The sequence below is a fragment of the Moschus berezovskii genome, chromosome 3, assembly GCF_049115385.1.
Source record: "Moschus berezovskii isolate FMDL1 chromosome 3, NW_MosBer_1.0, whole genome shotgun sequence".
Taxonomy (NCBI): domain Eukaryota; kingdom Metazoa; phylum Chordata; class Mammalia; order Artiodactyla; family Moschidae; genus Moschus; species Moschus berezovskii.
This window is the reverse complement of record NC_142462.1, coordinates 50,915,036-50,934,042: the sequence shown is the minus strand read 5'-3', so window position 1 is coordinate 50,934,042 and position 19,007 is coordinate 50,915,036. Positions and strand designations below refer to the sequence as shown.

Below are 19,007 nucleotides of genomic sequence, written 5' to 3'. Positions count from 1 at the left end.
CACTTGTTCTGTTTGCTACCTGGTTCCCGCAGGCAGTGAGTCTATGACCACCCCTAAGCTTTGTGAGACTGTGGGCCAAGCAGAGCTACTGGAGTGCTGAGGAGGCAAAGAGTGGCTGGGGGTGAGGAGGGAGCCATGCTTCTCTCTGCCCAGAACCCAGCAGAGTGCACATCACAGGGGCTGGACACCTTGGGCCCACTCAAGGGCCAAGCTGTGGAGGTCTCAGCAGGGCTGGAGCAAGAACTCATCAGTGGCTATATGGGCAGAGGGCATTGGAATTGGAGTTAGAGAAGAAGACAGGCTACAGAAGGACTGTAGCTGGCACATGTAGGGTACCCTCTGTGGTTCTTACATAGAGACACTGAGAGAGAGATTAATTGCCAGTTCTAAGACAGGAGATAGTTTTAGCAACTATAATTTGTTCATTAAGGATATATGTGACATTTTGCTTCTAGCAAAATGCTGGGTTAGATACCCCAAATTACCATTGCTGAACAGGCAAGAAACTAAAGGATCCTCTGATACCAAAAACAAAGTGAATGTAGGTAGGACTCTTAGGAGGCAAACAAATGCCAAATGGAGTTTTACCTTTTTGTGGGAAACCTGTTTCCAGTTTGACGGATGGGCATCAGGAATATAGAAAATACAGCTTGGCACTATAAATGAGGAGTTAAATAGGAGATACCTGCATAAACTGGAAACCCAAAAACTTATTCAAAGTAAGCTAAAAAGAACAAAAAGAGTAAGACAGGAAAGGAAAAGAATAAACAATAGGATCAAATAAAATTATCGGTAATCAAAATTAATGTAAATTTACTATAATGATTTAGTGAAGACATATTGTTTAAAAAATACAAAAATAGCTTCATAGACCAGAGAAACACATAAAATATAAGGACACAAGAAGTTGAAAGCAAAGGACAGAAGACACACCAGATAAGGAAAACTAGCATACTTACTAATATCAGACAAAACAGACTTGAAAGGAAAAAGCACTGACAGAGATGTGATAGGTTGATGCATATGATAAAAGATTCAATTTACCTGGAAAATATAACAAATATCTGAGTACCAAATAATACAGTAAACATAATGTAAAGCTTGACAGATCAAAGAAAAATGTACAAGATTTTTAACAAAAAAATGTTTAAAGCACCTAGTTCAATATTTAACATATCAGATAGAAATTATTGAGAATAGAGACCATTTGAATAACACAATACCTAAGTTTTATCCAATAAACACAGCTATAGAATATTGCACTCAATAATTACAGAATGCACATTCTTTTCAAGCACATATGGATCATATAAAAAACCTGAATACACATAAGCTCGAAGAGTAAGCCATAACACATTTGAAAGATTGAAATCATATAGAATTTATTATCCTATGGCAATGGAATTGCATTAGAAATCAAGAAGAGACAACTAACCAAAAAATTCCCATACTCTTAGGAATAAAAAACAAGCACATCTTCTAAATAATCCATGCATGAAAAAAGAAACAGTGGAATGAGTCATAGTGGAAATAAGAATAATTTAGAACTTAAAAAAAAATGAGCATACTATATATTGAAACTATAGCCTTAAATTTGTACATTATTAATAGAAATAAAGAAAACTTCAGAACTACTGATCTAAGCATTCAACTTAAGGAACAATAAAAATAAGAACAGAGTTGACCCAAAGAAAATGGAGGCAAGGAAATATCAAATATAAAAATAAATGAATAAGCCAGAGAAAAATACGTAATTTGGTTCTTTAAAAGCATAAAAAAATGGCCAAATCCCCTGACATGATTAACAAAGAAAAACAGAAAGAATACACACATACACAATAGATAAATGAGAAGGGAACAAAACCATAAATCTTTAAATATTAAAAATATAAGAAGATAATATTATAGAAACTTTGAAAACTAAGATGAAATAAATTATCAGAAAAAAATGATCAGAATTGACCCAAGAAGAAACAGAGAATCTGAAGGATACTCTAATTATTATAGAAACGTAATGTAGTTTAAAATTTTCACACAAAGAAAATATACTAGACCTGGATGGATTTACAGGTTCGTTCTACCAAACAGTCAAGGACAATTCTCAACTTACATAAGCTTTTCCAGATAACAACAATGATGATAATAACAAAAGGGATTATTATTTCTCACTTAATAAGACTAGTATAATACTAATGTTGAAATTATTCGCCAACACTTCAAGAAAAGAAAATTACAGGTTAATCTTACTTAAGAATATAGCTGCAAATAGTTTAAAGGAAATAACAGAAATTGAAGTGAATGATGCATCAAAAAGATTATCATGAATAAATATAGCTTATCTGAGGAAATCAAGAATGATTTAACATAAAATTCCATTAATATATGAATAATATTCTAATTATATTAATCAGCATATTAAAGGGAAAAGATTATATGCTTTCTGTGGATAGACAAATAGTTCATAAAATTCAACATGTATTCATAATTAACTATCTAGCAAACTAGTAACAGAATGGAATATTCTTTTTTTTAAATTTATTTTTAATTGGAAGATAATTACTTTAAGATGTTGTGTTGATTTCTGCCATACAACAATGTGAATCAGCCTTAAGCATACATATAAACCCTCCCTCTTGAGCCTCCACCCCTCCCCACCCCCCATTCTACCCTTCTAGATTGTCCCAGAGCACCGGGTTGAGCTGCCTGTGCTGTACAGCAACTGCCCACTAGCTATCTATTTTAATATGGAAATGTATATGCTTCGATGATACTTTCTCATTTGGTCCTGCTGTGTTCACAAGTCTGTGTTCTGTGTTTGTGTCTCTATTTCTGTCCAGCAAATAGGTTCGTCAGTATCACTTTTCTAGATTCCATATATATGCATTTATATATGGTATTTTTCTCCTGACTTACTTCTGTCTGAATAACAAGCTCTAGGTTCATTCACCTCAGTTCAACCGACTCAAATTTGTTCCTTCTTAAGGCAGTGGCCACAGGACTGGAAAAGGTCAATCTTCATTCCAATCCCAAAGAAAGGCAATGCAGAAGAATGCTCAAACTACCGCACAATTGCACTCATCTCACACGCTAGTAAAGTCATGCTCAAAATTCTCCAAGCCAGGCTTCAGCAACATGTGAACCGTGAACTCCCAGATGTTCAAGCAGGTTTTAGAAAAGGCAGAGGCACCAGAGATCAAATTGCCAACATCCGCTGGATCATGGAGAAAGCAAGAGAGTTCCAGAAAAACATCTATTTCTGCTTCATTGACTATGCCAAAGCCTTTGACTGTGTGGATCACAATAAACTGTGGAACATTCTGAAAGAGATGGGAATCCCAGACCACCTGACCTGCCTCTTGAGAAACCTGTATGTAGGTCAGTAAGCAACAGTCAGAACTGTACATGGAACAACAGACTGGTTCCAAATAGGAAAAGGAGTGCGTCAAGGCTGTATATTGTCACCTTGCTTATTTAACTTCTATGCAGAGTACATCATGAGGAACGCTGGGCTGGAAGAAGCACAAGCCGGAATCAAGATTGCCGGGAGAAATATCAATAATCTCAGGTATGCAGATGACACTACCCTTACGGCAGAAAGTGAAGAGGAACTAAGAAGCCTCTTGATGAAAGTGAAAGAGGAGAGTGAAAAGGTTGGCTTGAAGCTCAACATTCAGAAAACGAAGATCATGGCATCTGGTCCCATCACTTCATGGGAAATAGATGGGGAAACAGTGGAAGCAGTGTCAGACTTACTTTTTTGGGCTCCAAAATCACTGCAGATGCTGATTGCAGCCATGAAATTAAAAGACGCTTACTCCTTGGAAGGAAAGTTATGACCAACCTTGACAGTATATTAAAAAGCAGAGACATTACTTTGCCAACCAAGGTCCGTCTAGTCAAGGCTATGGTTTTTCCTGTGGTCATGTATGGATGTGCGAGTTGGACTGTGAAGAAAGCTGAGTGCCGAAGAATTGATGCTTTTGAACTGTGGTGCTGGAGAAGACTCTTGAGAGTCCCTTGGACTTCAAGGAGATCCAACCAGTCCATTCTAGAGGAGATCAATCCTGGGTGTTCATTGGAAGGACTGATGCTAAAGCTGAAACTGCAATACTTTGGCCACCTCATGCGACAAGTTGACTCACTGGAAAAGAGTCTGATGCTGGGAAAGGTTGGGGGCGGGAGGAGAAGGGGACGACAGAGAATGAGATGGCTGGATGGCATCACCGACACGATGGACATGAGTTTGAGTGAACTCCGGGAGTTGGTGATGGACAGGGAGGCCTGGCATGCTGTGATTCATGGGGTCGCGGAGAGTCGGACACGACTGAGTGACTGAACTGAACTGAATTTAAGGCTGAGTAATATTCCACTGTATATATGTACCAAAACTTCCTTAACCATAGAATGGAACATTCTTAATTGATAAAGGCTATTTATTTAAATTCATTCAACATTATGCTTAATGGTGAAAGCATTCCCTTTAAGATTAGAAATAAATATGAATGCTTGTTTGACCACTTCTATTTAGCATCATACTGAAAACCAAGTAAATAAATATATAAAATACTAAAAATAAATAAAGGGACTTGAAAGACACAGAAAATTTGAGTATCTATGTAGAAAATCTAGAGGAAGTTACAGATAAGTTATTTGAATTAATATGAATTTAGTAATTTTGTATGATACAACTGATCAATATATAGAAATCAACTGTTTTTCTTTTCATTGGTACAGTTAATTTCAATACTATATTAAAATACAAGAGTAAAAGTATTAAGAAAATGTGCAAATGCTTAGACTCAATCTATCAAAATTATGGAAAATACTATGAAACTTTAAGTACTTTATAGAAAATCAAAATAAATAATTATATCATGCTCACAGATAGGAAGACTCAATATTATAAAGATATAAGGTTTTCCACTTTTATTTATAGGTTCCAAGCAATTCCAATAAAAACCCCAATAGGACAAGAAACTGCTAAAATTTTATATAGAAGGGCTAAGGTCCAAGAACATTCAAACAATCCTGAAGAATTAAGATGTATGTCTGGGGATGAGCGGATAGGAAGTTTCTCCATCAAAACTCAAGACTTATTTAAAGGTAGATAAGTATAGTACTGATATAGGTATAGACAAGCAGACCAGTAGAGCAGTATAAGGAATCTATAAACAGCTCTTCGTATTTACTATGGAGCTGTCACTGCAGATTGCAGGGAAATGAGAGGATATCTAATAAATGATGCTGTGACAGGTGGTTATCCATATGGAAAAACTGAAATTGGATTTCTTCCTTTTTCCACACACAGAAATCAATTCTACCTAATTAAAGACAGATATGAAAAAGCAAAATTATAAGACTTTTAGAAGATGATATAGGGGGTCTTCAAGAATATGACTTAGGGAATGATTCTTCAAAGATGACACAGATAGCAGAAATTATAAAAGAAAAGGTTGATTAAGTCAATTACACTAAAATTAAGATCTTCTGTTTATGAAAGGGCATAATAATGAAAGTGAAACTATAAGCCATAAGGTAGAATAAGATATTTGCAACACATCAATCAATGAAAAACCATCATCAGGAACATATAAATACTTGGCTCAAAATCAATATGAAAAGAAGGAATGATTTAACAGAAGATGGGGTAAAGATATGAATAGAAATCTTGATTTGGGAGGAAATAAAGCCCAATAAACCTCAGAAAATAAATATTATTTCTAATCAAGAAATAGGTTTATATTTGCATTTATATATCATTTTCTACCTACCAGAATAAGAATTTAAAAGCCTGAAGTACAAGTCTTGTGAGGATGTAAGGTAAGGGAAACTTGCATATTGCCAGTATGAGTATAAATTGGTACAATCACCTAGGAAAATATCTTTGTATTATTCAGTTAAATACATGCTCTCCTAGGTATACAGTCTAGTCTAGAGAAAGTTGTGCATATGTGCAGCAGGAAGTATATACAAGGCTAGTATTAGTTGCAAAAAAAAAATTGGAAAAAATCCAGTGTTCACTAATACAGAAAACTTCAACTCTCCATTTATAACTAACGGAGACTGTAGCATATTCATACCACGGAATAATTTACATCTTCAGGCATCAACTTGGATGAGTGCTGTGAACATAATGTATAAAAAGTAAACCACAGAGAAGAACATGGACAGTAAGATTCATTCATGTAAAGTTCACTAAGTGTACAAAACTAAATGATACAGTTGTGTGGTAAGACCAGAAGGAATGATGATATTTAGGGTGCTGGTTACCTCTGGGGGCTGGAGAGTGGGGGGAGAATGGAATCTCGGGAGACTGGAGATGTTCTGCTTTTTTAAACTGGGATAAGGGCTCATGGGTGCCTGAATCATTGTTAGTGTTTATACTATTATATATGCTAAAATGTTCTTCTGGTTTTATGTTTAATTAAAACAATATGAAGTAGAATACTTTCTGTAGTCACAGGCTAGCCGTATCTGGTCCACAGGAGAGGTGATGAATTTAAGAGAAAATGCCATCAGGGAAGTTGCTTTTTCATTAAAAAAGAAAGAAAATGATGGGTAAGCAGTATCTTTTTCACACATTGTTCAGTCTTACAAATTTTCGTAGGTGATCCCAAGGCCCACTGCTGGTTGACTTTGTCACATATGAGTTTCAAGAAGAAGATAAACCATTTTATAAATAAGTTTATGCAACGCTAAGTAGGCACAGATAGCTAATACCCAGTTATTAAGGTGGCGAAGTGAAAAGTGATGTTATTTCTTGAAAATAAAAAAAAAGTATTGTATAGAATAGGGAATGTATTATACTTTTATGGGAACAGGAAAATAGTTTACCTTTTCAAGGTAAGTATTCAAGGAAACATTTTACCTTTCAAACTTGATCTCTTTTCAGATGTCTTCTAACTTGACTCAGATTTTTATTTAAGCACTATCTCTTCCCTCCAGAAGTCTCTTGATTTCTTAGATTCCTGCTTCACTGAGCTTCACCAATAATTTACTTCATACATTCATTATTCTTTGCCTGTGTTTTCTATTTATACTCAGTTTTTAATTAGATTGTGTCCCTAAGAGCTTTGTACCAGAGATATCAGTTATGAACATTTTATCCCTCTCAATTTTATTAGACTCTTTTATAAACTTAAAAAGTCTTCTTTAAAAACAGATTATTCATATTTTTTAATCCTTTCTTAAACTTTTCCTTGAAATCTGAAAGTCATTTGTGTTTCTCTTCTGATGTCACCCTTCTTGAATGACTGAGGAAGAGCAATCAGACAAGATGCTTATGTTTCTATTTCCCATTCCCCTTATTTTCTACATTTACAGATTGTTTTGCGTGTTTAATTTTTATTACATAGTGTTAAAACATTAGCTAGTAATTAAAGTCAAAACTTGCTACTCTCTAATTTTTTTAATAAAGTCAGAAATTATGTTTCACATTGTTTTTCTTAGTGTTTATTCTAATTGCACTATGCTATTCAAGTTCCATTTCATGACATATTCTCATGTATAAGTCTCTCAATAATGTAAGTCACTCACAAATTAATACCTCCCTTCTTTGTCTTAATGAGAAAAATCAATTCTACTTCCCGAAAAACTGCTTACACTTTCCCAACAACTCTATATGGTATTAACAGATATAATCCTTCCTGTTTCATAGGTATTGATGTTAAATGATTGTTTTTGGTGGTTTAGTCACTAAGTCGTGTCTGACTCTTGTGACCCCATGAACTGTAGCCTCTGTCCCTGGGATTCTCTGGGCAAGAATACTGGAGTGGGTTGCCATTTCCATCATGTTTGCTTATTTTGGAGATTGAGAGTAGGCCTGTGGGTATAGAAAGGATCAAAATAGCTATATTTTTAGTAAATCTTTAAATTCATTTATTGTTACACTTATACGTTTCTGATAAAGGGGTTTTTAGAACCTTTTAAAATAAGCATCAAATTGATCTTCTGAAAAAGATTTTCTTATCCTCTCCCCTGTATCTAGACTTGCCTTGTAAATTTGACCCTCAGAAAGAGTCATTATTTTCCTCACTATTTTCTGATTGTGGTTTGCTTTTGGTACGTTCTCATAATTTGAAGGAATCCGTTGACCTTACTAGGAAAAGTACTATCAGGATGCTTGCCTGATCTGACTCTTGTTTCATCAAGTAGAAAGAGTTTATTTAACCAAAAAATTGAGTAAGTGTATAATACTTTCCAAGGAAGAAAAAAAAAAATCATGTTCTTTGCGAATACTTCTTAATCAGTTTGAAAGTCAGATAGTCTAATTTGCCAAAGATCTCTGCTAAGATAACTGTCTCTGTTGCAGGTGCCCAGAAAGACTAGAGTGAAATAATTCACCTGGGACCCACTTTTGGGATATGCCTACCTGTCTCTCACCAAATCCATGAGAGAACCCCTGAGGAGGGAAGATGCTTGGCATTTCTCTTGGATGCCCAGGAGGTCACTCAGATGCCTAAGCACATTCTTTACAAATCCATATCTGTGCCATCATTTATTAGACTCCCCAGTGTAAGGGGCATGCTTTCACACTGGTGCTAGCCATCTTCTTCGACTCTCACTTTACCTGGCTTCTCTGTAATCTCAGCAAAGTCCTGTACTACTAAACTGGCACAAACCACCACTGTCCTACAAGCAAGACTAACATAAAACACCCAGGAAAAATCTCAGGTTCAGAGGCTAACACCTGTGCATTAGCTCAGTGTTCAAAAGTAGTGTTACAGTCCTAATCCTCAGGCACAGAAATTCATTAACTGTTACATGAAATGATTTTTCAGAATCACCTGGCTCTTGTGTAGTAATTCTGAGTTGGGCAATTTTACTGTACTGAGTTTAATCTAAGACACCCTGCTATTACCAGATACTTCCTAACTTTTCCTTCCATTTCCGATCACAAAAAAGGTGGGGGCAGCAATACACTGTGTTCCAAAATTACTTGATCACGAAGAGCATGTTCAGTCAATAATGCATTAAGAATGAAGGTGAATAAATCACAGTTAACAAGGAGATACGTGCCTGACTAGTTTAAAGGTTGGGAAAAACCTGTGCTAGCTTCTCGTCTTGAACTTATTTTTAATGTAGTTCATGCATGTCTAGTTCACCTACTTTTCTCAGAGGTGTTGGAAATTTCTAAACCAAGCCACAATACCCATGGAATGAGCAGCTGCCTTATAAGGATCATATGCACAGATTTTAAAGATATATATGTAGATCTTACCACTGTTTCCCAGATTCATATATACACAGATATAGATCTGGGCAACAATGGTATAAAAAAGGGTGTTATAGTAAGATGAAAAATGAATTCCTCATTTGTTAAATTCCCATATTGGTAACCTATATGTTATCCAGTTTATGCATAATTTTAAAGTAATCAAACCACTGAGTTGTGCAAATATTAATCTATCCTGTTCCTTGCTGAAATAATTTAAACATATCTGTGAAATAAACATTATTGCTAATTAGTAAATACTAATGAACTGTGGTGTTGGAGAAGACTCTTGAGAGTCCCTTATACTGCAAGGAGATCCAACCAGTCTATTCTAAAGGAGATCAATCCTGGGTGTTCATTGGAAGGACTGATGCTAAAGCTGAAACTGCAATACTTCGGCCACCTCATGCGACGAGTTGACTCACTGGAAAAGACTCTGATGCTGGGAAAGGTTGGGGCGGGAGGAGAAGGGGATGACAGAGAATGAGATGGCTGGATGGCATCACCGACTCTCTGGACGTGAGTTTGAGTGTACTCCGGGAGTTGGTGATGGATAGGGAGGCCTGGCGTGCTGTGGTTCATAGGGTCGCGGAGAGTCGGATACGACTGAGCGACTGAACTGAACTGAACTGAACTGAATGAAGGTAGAAAAGATTAGCTTTCAGTGACGAAATTTGATATCAAACATGAAAATAAAATCTGAATTAATTATGTACTATGACCAAGAACAATTGCTGATCTTTAATTTTGCAGATACAAAATATTTATCAAATTCAAAGTAGTTAATACAAGTACTTCTGAACTTATATGGTGAAGTAGTTTCCTTCCCTGACATGGAATTTGTCACCCTAGACGAGTTCTCTGTTGGTGTCATAAGAATCCATGAGTTAAAAAAATAAATAAATAAAAGTCTGAATATTAAGTATAACCATAATAGCAGAAAAAAGTCATCCATTCATCCCTGACAAGTCCTCAGTTCAGTCACTCAGTCGTGACTGACTCTTTGCGACCCCATGAATCACAGCATGCCAACCTTCCCTGTCCATCACCAACTCCCGGAGTTCACTCAAACTCATGTCCATCGAGTCGGTGATGCCATCCAGCCAGCTCATTCTCTGTCATCCCCTTCTTCTCCTGACCCCAATCCTTCCTAGCATCAGACTCTTTTTCAGTGAGTCAACTCTTCGCATGAGGTAGCCAAAGTATCGGAGTTTCAGCTTTAGCATCAGTCCTTCCAATGAACACCCAGGATCGATCTCCTTTAGAATGGACTGGTTGGATCTCCATGCAGTCCACGGGACTTTCAAGAGCCTTCTCCAGCACCACCTAGCCTTATTTTAAAGATCAGAGATAAAATCAACCAGTAAAATCTGATCCACACAATTTCTGTGACTCTCAAGTGACTTGTTTTCCTTGAGAATTAAATGTTAGAAATATACATGTATATAGTAGTCCAAAATAAAGACCCGTAATATCTAAAACTGGCCATAATAACTTCTTTTGGACAGCTTGTACACAGGAAGAATACATTGCTATATAAAAATGACACCTAAAATGAGGAAATATTGCTGATTTTTATAATCGTTGACAAGGAGTGAAAGTACCATTTTTTGAAACCCAGGTAGAAGACTCATTTTTATCACCTGCCAGAAGAAAAACAGCTTTCATAAAATTGAGCACCTGTCTATAGAATTCTAAATCTGTGTTTACATGGATTTAGAGACCTGAGGTAAACCAGCAGAACAGGATGGAAAACTCCCTGGACAGGATCTAGGGGGAATGAACAGGGCCTGGGTCACACACATCCTCACTGTGCTTCCCTCTAGCTCAGTGGTTCTCAGACATCACCTTGTACCAGATTCACTGGGAGATGGATCGCATGAACACAGCCTGGTGGCCTCAATCCTAGAGTTTCTGATTCAGTGGCTCTGAGATGCGCATCCAGGAGATGCGGCTCCATGTTGTGCTGCTAACTAACATGTCCCCTCGTGGGGAAGCTGATGCCAGGGGACCACACAGCAGAGAACTACTGCTTTGGTTTAAATTCTATAAGAAAGAATATTCATTTTACATAAGAGTGCTTCTATATTTAGGCTTCTAAGCCTTGGGAGAACTGAATATATTGAAAAGTTAATTAGACCATTTGTTATAAAATGTGGCCACCTTTTGGAGCCCACAACTCTAAAATCCACTCATGGGCTGGTGGTGGGGGTGGCCCCCCCCACCCCAGAGCTCTGGTCATTTTACTTATAGCTTCTGTGCTGTGGTGTGTTCACCTGCATTGCAAAGATTAATTTCGTTCTATTGAACCACTTGTGAGTTGGCTTTGCAGCATGTTAAGAAAGTGCCCTTCTGTTTAGGGATGCTGGGAGCCAAGAAACCAGGTAGATACTGATCCTAAAACCACATGCAGAGGATATTAAGAGGGGCTTGGGGCTAAATCAGGGCAGGGGCTGTTATTCTCTTCAGTCAGCCTTGCCTGGGTTCAAATCCCCTGGAGACTCCCCAGTTGTCAAAGGATTGTGAAGGGAGGGAGAAAAATAGACACATTTGCACTTTCTACTTTTGCCCTGTGGATGATTCACTGACTTGAAAATGAGACTACAGAAATGGCAGACCTGGTGGCAGGAATAACAGGTTCATTCCATTGCCAGGAGCAATTGGTTGGTAAAACAGTAGAAGAATCTGAGGCTCTAGCACCCAAGAAACACAGCTATCAAGTGTTGCTTTGCATCCATAGGTGAAGAATTAGTTAGGCATCAACTAGATGCCCAAAGTAACTATTATATTAAAAATCTACCCTCAACTTACACTCTAACTGGAAAATTTTTGGCTGCTACCATTTTAAGGGCAACAAGAAGCTTCATCCCCCTTTCTCCTGCTTCCTTTTGCCCAATATCAAACCCAAAGTCAGTCAACTCAAAAGAAATATTTCCAAAGAAACACAAAACCATGTGAAGAAAAAAGCATGATGCTAAAAATAATTTCAAAAGATTCAATCTCAGATGAAAACTCAATCCTCAAACCACACAAAAGATTATGGAGCCACATTTGCATTTCAAGGTATCTCTTAGACTTCTTTACTTTGTCCATTTTAAGTTGCTCTTTAGAGAAACATATACATAAACCATCATACTGAGAGTTGTCAACTAGAAGCCATAAGAAAGAAAATGAGAGATAAGTCTTAAACAATGTTTGGCTAAACCTTTACAATACTGGACTATGAAATGGAAAGAAGGCAACATGTACATCAAGTCAGTTTGCTTAATAGTGGGCTTTAGCCCTGCATCAATACCACAATAGGTGTTTCTTTCAGAATTAAGCAAGTCTATAAAAAGAGAACATTCTTACCCTCATCCTTCCATTCCTTATTGCTGGCCCATCTTCTGCTAATCTCAGCACATACAAATCCATTTTGTACTCCCTTCCTCCACGGATGCTGAATCCAAATCCTTTGGCTCCTTTCTCCATGTCCACAGTGAAATAATCAAAATCCTTTGGGGTTGGGGAGAAAATGCAATAAACAGTTGTTTAATATCAGAGAAGCTTCTGCGGCCAGTCCCTCTGTTCCCCTCTCTCATAGCTACTGTGATCCAACTGAAAAGATATCGCGAGGAGTAATCTGACTTCAAGACAAAATTCCAAAGGTTTGAGCAGATCGGAACAGTTTCCTTGGTCATTAAAAGAACTGCTGAGTAGCTTGTGGACTTTAGTTCTTATCCATTTATGTGGAAAATGTAACTGCTGCACATAGCCCTCAGTGGTATTCTCTCTCCGAATTTTCTCATTCACTGCTGCTGAGCACCATAAATAAATGCACCAGAGTTGTGTGTGTGTGTGAGAATTATAGGTCTGCTGATTAGAACAATGAAATAAACGTAGTGGGGTCTCTGAGGTACCTGGGGCTGCCTGTAGTCTGACAGAGGGAACTGCCTGGTGTCTGGGGAGTGCTGCCTGTAGTCCAGTAGCGGAGGCTGCCTGTAGTCCAAGGGTGGGGGCTGCGGGTAGTCCCCTCCTGGGGGCTGCCTGTAGTCCAGTGGAGGCTGCCTGTAGTCGGTGAATGGAGGCTGTCGGATGTCTGGTTTCACATCTTGCCTTGCTTTTACTTCTGACCTGTAACTAGATGAATGGAAATGATACTTGCTTTGGTATCTCAGGATTCTAAAGAGATCAGAATGATCTTAGGACCTCCACGCATGTACATGCCACACCTCTTGGTGGTTCTTTTCCATATTCAGGATTACAAGAAGATTAAATAAATGATAAGCTTTATTTAAAAATCTTTGACAAATGCCATATTATATACTTTTCACTTGGCCACTTAAGAAATCAAAGGAAAAGTGACGGTCAATCAGAACTTTGTGAAAAAGGACTTATGGACCACCTTCTTTGACTTGGCTATTTAAAAGCTGTGCCACTGCAGCTTAACTCACATACTTAACTATACATGCCCAAACAGCAGTCTGTCTTAATATCAGTAAACCCTTTGAATTTTTCTCTTTCTCTCTCTCACACATACACAGCATTCATTACTTCATGAAAACACAGTTTAAGTGATCTCTAAATGCCCTGTGCTGTGTGCTTAGTCTCTTAGTTGTGTCTGATTCTTTGTGACCCCACTGTAGACCACCAGGCTCCTGTGTCCACGGGGATTCTCCAGACAAGAATACTGGAGAGGGTTGCCATGCCCTCCTCCAGGGGATCTTCCCAAATTAGGGATCGAGCACAGGTCTCCTGCACTGCAGGCAGATTATTTACCATCTGAGACACCAGTGAAGCCCTACAAATATCTAATTAAAGCTTAGTTTAACCTGTTAGCTTGCAGAATTTTGAGTATCTTACAGAGGTTAAGGGAGTGAAAGTAAAGAATAATCACTAACTACAAATCAGGCAGAAAGTCACTGTTCAGTTCAGTTCAGTTGCTCAGTTGTGTCCGACTCTTTGCAAAAGAGGCCAAAACTAGTTTTTTGGTTCTGTTTTGTAGATCCAACTTGCTCTAAAATGAGGGGTTTCCAGGTCCCAAAAGGGCTAAAGCAGTCAATGCCTACCTACCATTATGGGATCATTAATAAGATAAAACAAAAAAATTATTACCATGTGTAGAGGCTACTGAACTCTATAGTTCACTGCCAATTGCCAGAACAGTGTTCTACATAATGAGCTACTTAGGGATATAGGTCGATTAAAAAATACATTCTGTATAATAATAGTTTTATCCAGAGTTAATATGGAAGATTTGAGAAAATGTTTAGTAACAAGGAAAAACTCAAATGTCTCAGGAAAATGGGTTCAAAACCAGCAGAATTTTTACCTCTCACCATCTAAGTCTAGATGAGCTCTGGTTTTATTTGTTTTTTACTGACTTATGGTCTGATGAGTATTAAACATTTTAAAGAATGACTCACCTGAACAACTGTCATTAGTGTAATCTAAGATCTGTTGAGAACACACTGACAGTAAATGACAATAGATGTGTTTTTATTTGGGGCCTGGAAGGGGGTTAGCAACGTAGTTATTTTAATAAAGGGTTAAGTAGTTCCCATTAGTTACTTAACTAACAGAAGTGACACTTTCCTTTTGCAAGATGCATAATTCAGGCTTTGCTTTATACTTCAGCAAGCTGTCCACTCACCTACTGAGAGTGTGCATGCTGAGAACATAATTATTTAAAAGACGCTTTGAAAAAGATACTTAATTATGCAAATGCATGAATTAAACAAAAGGAATTAGACGGTGACATTCATTGGCGGGTGTCGGTTCGTTCTAGAAATTGTTTGCTTGGTGGTTTAGATGTCACATTGTTTTAAGCTACAGCACAGTCACTTTATTTTCACTATCTCTGTGGTGCTGGTATGAAATATCCATTATGAGCTTCTTTTCCAACCAGATGTGTCACGAAGTACAGCAAAAGAGGGTGAAATGTTAAGAGTCTCCCCAGAGCCTAGAAATAGGGACAGCTAGAACTTGTAACAGGTGCCATCCAAGCCTGCCTCTCAGCATTCAAATTTCATTCGACAGTGCCATGTGTCAGGATTTTACATTGAACAACACACTGAAGAATTCTCTAATAAGAAAAACACACAAATTTTTATGAGTATTGCTAACTTTTAAGTGAATGACATACTAGTTAGGGCAAAAATTGTTACTCTGAATTTGTGAAACAGTATATTTTAAGGAAAATTCAGGATTATTATTATTATTTTTCAAAGTCTCTTAAGAGTTCCCTTACTTCAGTTCAATTCAGTCGCTCAGTCATGTCTGACTCTTTGCGACACCATGGACTGTAGCACGCCAGGCCTCCCTGTCCATCACCAGCTCCTGGAGCTTACTCAAACTCATGTCCATCGAGTCGGTGATGCCATCCAGCCATCTCATCCTCTGTCATCCCCTTCTCCTCCTGCCTTCAATCTTTCCCAGCATCAGGGTCTTTTCCAGTGAGTCAGTTCTTCACATCAGGTGGCTGAAGTATTGGAGTTTCGGCTTTAGCATCAGTCCTTCCAATGAATATTCAGGACTGATCTCCTTTTAGGATGGACTGGTTGGATCTCCTTGCAGTCCAAGGGACTCTCAAGCATCTTCTCCAACACCACAGATCAAAAGCATCAATTCTTTGGTGCTCAGCTTTCTTCACAGTCCAACTCTCACATCCATACATTACCACTGGAAAAACCATAGCTTTGACTAGACGGACCTTTGTTGGCAAATAATGTCTCTGCTTTTTAATATGCTAAGTCGGTCATAGCTTTTCCTCCAAGGAGTAAGTGTCTTTTAATTTCATGGCTGCAGTCACCATCTGCAGTGATTTTGGAGCACAAAAAATAAAGTCTGTCACTGTTTCCATTGTTTCCCCATCTATTTCCCATGAAGTGGTGGGACCAGATGCCATGATCTTAGTTTTCTGAATGTTGAGTTTAAGTCAACTTTTTCACTCTCCTCTTTCACTTTCATCAAGAGGTTCTTTAGTTCCTCTTCGCTTTCTGCCATAAGCGTGGTGTCATCTGCATATCTGAGGTTATTGATATTTCTCTTACTGATGGTAGTTCCCTTACTTATGAGAGGATAACCTTTGTAGGTTGTATACTAGTATAACCCTTTGTAGCTACTGATTACATTATTAAAGAGACTTTAGAGATGATAAAGTCAGATTGCTAATGGTAAATTCTAGGAGAATTTTATGGTATAAGTTCCAGAATCAAAAAATGCTGCTCATGTGATAGGGGATATTATGGTGGAATTTTGCATCATGTGGGCCTTTCAAGAATTGCTTCCAACCTTCAGCATTGAGTGTACCAAGTCTCTGAAAGAAGTCAATTTCTAAGATTTCCACTGACCTTGATCTTTAAGACATGTAAATAATGATTGCTTTTGCTGGGAAGGTGAACTCTGCTATTTATACTTAGTTTTTGAATATATTACACAAGGGCTCTTTGTTGTTTTCAAAAAATGCTTCTCCTTGAACAATGTTTTGCCTATGTTCATATCAAAATTATTTTGTTTCCTGAGTACACACCAAAAGGATGTTAAGAGAGAAGTGAATAGAGGTGTGCAGCGTGTCAGGAAAAGACAATTCAAGAGTAAATAAGACAGGGTAAAATATTCACTTCTTCTAACTCACATAAGAAGATTTGCAAGCAGATTGCCATTTTATTTTATCTCACTTTAACATGGAAACTGGCTCAATTTGACATGTAGGTGGGCACTTGTACAAACGAACTAATAGGAAATTCATACTGTGCTTGGCATATAAGTTGCCTTGCAGACATCTGTAGCCTGATCTAGAAAAAGGCAGAGTTTCTCTCTGATACCATGAACATCTTGAAATGAAGCTAGAAAAATGGTTCTAGAAAAATGGTTTTGTAAGATTTTAGAATTATTTCATTCATTTGGAAAAGATCCACCTATTAGCAATCAAAAAGTTAAGCCAGGAAACGTGAGTCTCAGGAAAAGGGCCCTAGAATTGGAATGGGCATGTTCCAGACATTTAATATTACTAAAGCAAAAACAGGTAAGAATCTTGAGTATATATGTTAGTAATCTATAAAACAAATTGGATCAGTCTGTTAATCCCAGAGTTAGGAAATATTTTATCTTAAAGTCAGGCAAAAAACAAACAAACAAAGAAACATCCAAAGGCTGCTGTTTCTGTGACAGGGGCTGAGTCCCTGTTGTAACTAGTAGCTGATGGGGGCAGGGTAGTGGCCTCTCTCCAGTGCCATTCTCCCCGCTGAACTATTACACTCCAGCGATGAGATTACCCACCCCCAGGCCAGAAGCAAGAGCCTGATTCCAGCAAAGTCTAATCCACAAAGTGAAGATGGAATTGTGTCTGGGAAGCTAATTGACAGAGGCAGAGCCAACAAGCAGCAGCATCTGAAGCTGGCTCAGGAACTGCAGGAGCACTTGGATCCCTTCTCCCAAGTCTAAAATGAATCCTGGGGAAAGTCAGTGTGATCTCTCCAAAGCATACACGGTGAAAGCAAGCACATCGGGGACTTATTACGAGGCATCCAGGACATACTCCTCTTATAGACTCTCGGATTCTTGTCTCTGTATCATTTACTTTTGGGGGCTTAGGCTTTGTTCTTCTCTGGACTATATTAAAACCATAAACAGCAGAGGACAACAGACATTTACTTCTCTAAGAAAGGAAATGGGAGAAATCAGAACAGGACTGGGCTTCATGGAAAGAAGCCACTTGTGGCACAGGGAAAATATTTGCTTTGCAATATTCTGAGTGATAAACCTAGAGAGTTCTGGGACTCAAAAACTGGGTCTCACTTCATCTTCACTAACAGGGGAGGCAGGAGATGGGTAGCAGATGTTCAGAAAACATTAGAATCACAAAAAGGACCAGTGAGGGTTTTGTTTTCAGAGATATTCCTGTGGGTTCTATTTTTCTCCTTTGAAAGGGTGAAAACAACATGGGAACGTGTCCTCATCTCTTTCTCTAATGGCTCCACCTAATTCAGGCTCCCTGTTACACACACGTCTCAATAGGAAGACAGCATTGATTTTCTATGGCATCCTTTTATTCTGGAAGTTCATAGCACCTGATCACATTTGTTCATGATGTGAGATGGAAGGATCTCATTAGACTGTGGGTAGGTGGACATAAGGTAAAATGCAGTGAAAATACTAACTTATATTCATGCTCACAAATTCTTCAGCATTTCCCCCTCCATGCCACCGTTATTCTCTAGGCCATCAGTGACTTGGTGGACATGGGGCCACATCTAACCATATTCATCTTGATCAGCCTCCAGTCTGCTCTCGAAGGGGCCAACAGAGAGAGTCTTGCAAAGCTAATCCAAGGATGTCAGTCATAAGCTTAAAACCCTTCAAAAACCTCTTCGCTACACTTCAGATAAAGATCAGAATCTATGACATGCCTGCAGGACCCTTTGAGGTGGGTCCCCACCACGCACGCTCCCTCTTCCTCACCCCCTACACTGGCCTTATTTCCTCCCTCATGCTTGCATGCTCCCTCCTGCCAAGGGGCTTTACTATATGCTACTGAATACTGTATATATTACTCTCTTTAATGTGCTCTTCAGCTAGTTAACCCCTTATTTATCTGCAATCATGCACTGTTTACTCAGGAAAGCTTCTCTTATTGTGAAGACATCTACATTTACTAACAAAACTATGTTTATAACATATACACAATCTCGAAATCACACAAAGGTGCATGTGGTAATTTTTACTTTTTGAAAATCTCTCTCCTGCCTGCGTTCTGTCCTGTCCCAAACTCTCTCGTTATACTTCCCTCACTATTCAGAATTAGAAAAAACAG

The 19,007-nt window shown here is 38.1% G+C and overlaps 1 protein-coding gene across 1 annotated transcript in view; it reads right to left on the bottom strand.

The window, feature by feature from the left end:
• Positions 1–19,007, bottom strand: part of MAGI2 (membrane associated guanylate kinase, WW and PDZ domain containing 2) — a 1,553,247-nt gene that overhangs the window by 136,534 nt on the left and 1,397,706 nt on the right. The window contains exons 18-19 of the mRNA XM_055420681.2: positions 13,114–13,333; positions 12,566–12,709 (exon numbers count right to left, since the gene is read on the bottom strand). Coding sequence (XP_055276656.1) covers positions 12,566–12,709; positions 13,114–13,333 — 364 coding nt within the window. The remainder of the gene's footprint in view (positions 1–12,565; positions 12,710–13,113; positions 13,334–19,007) is intronic.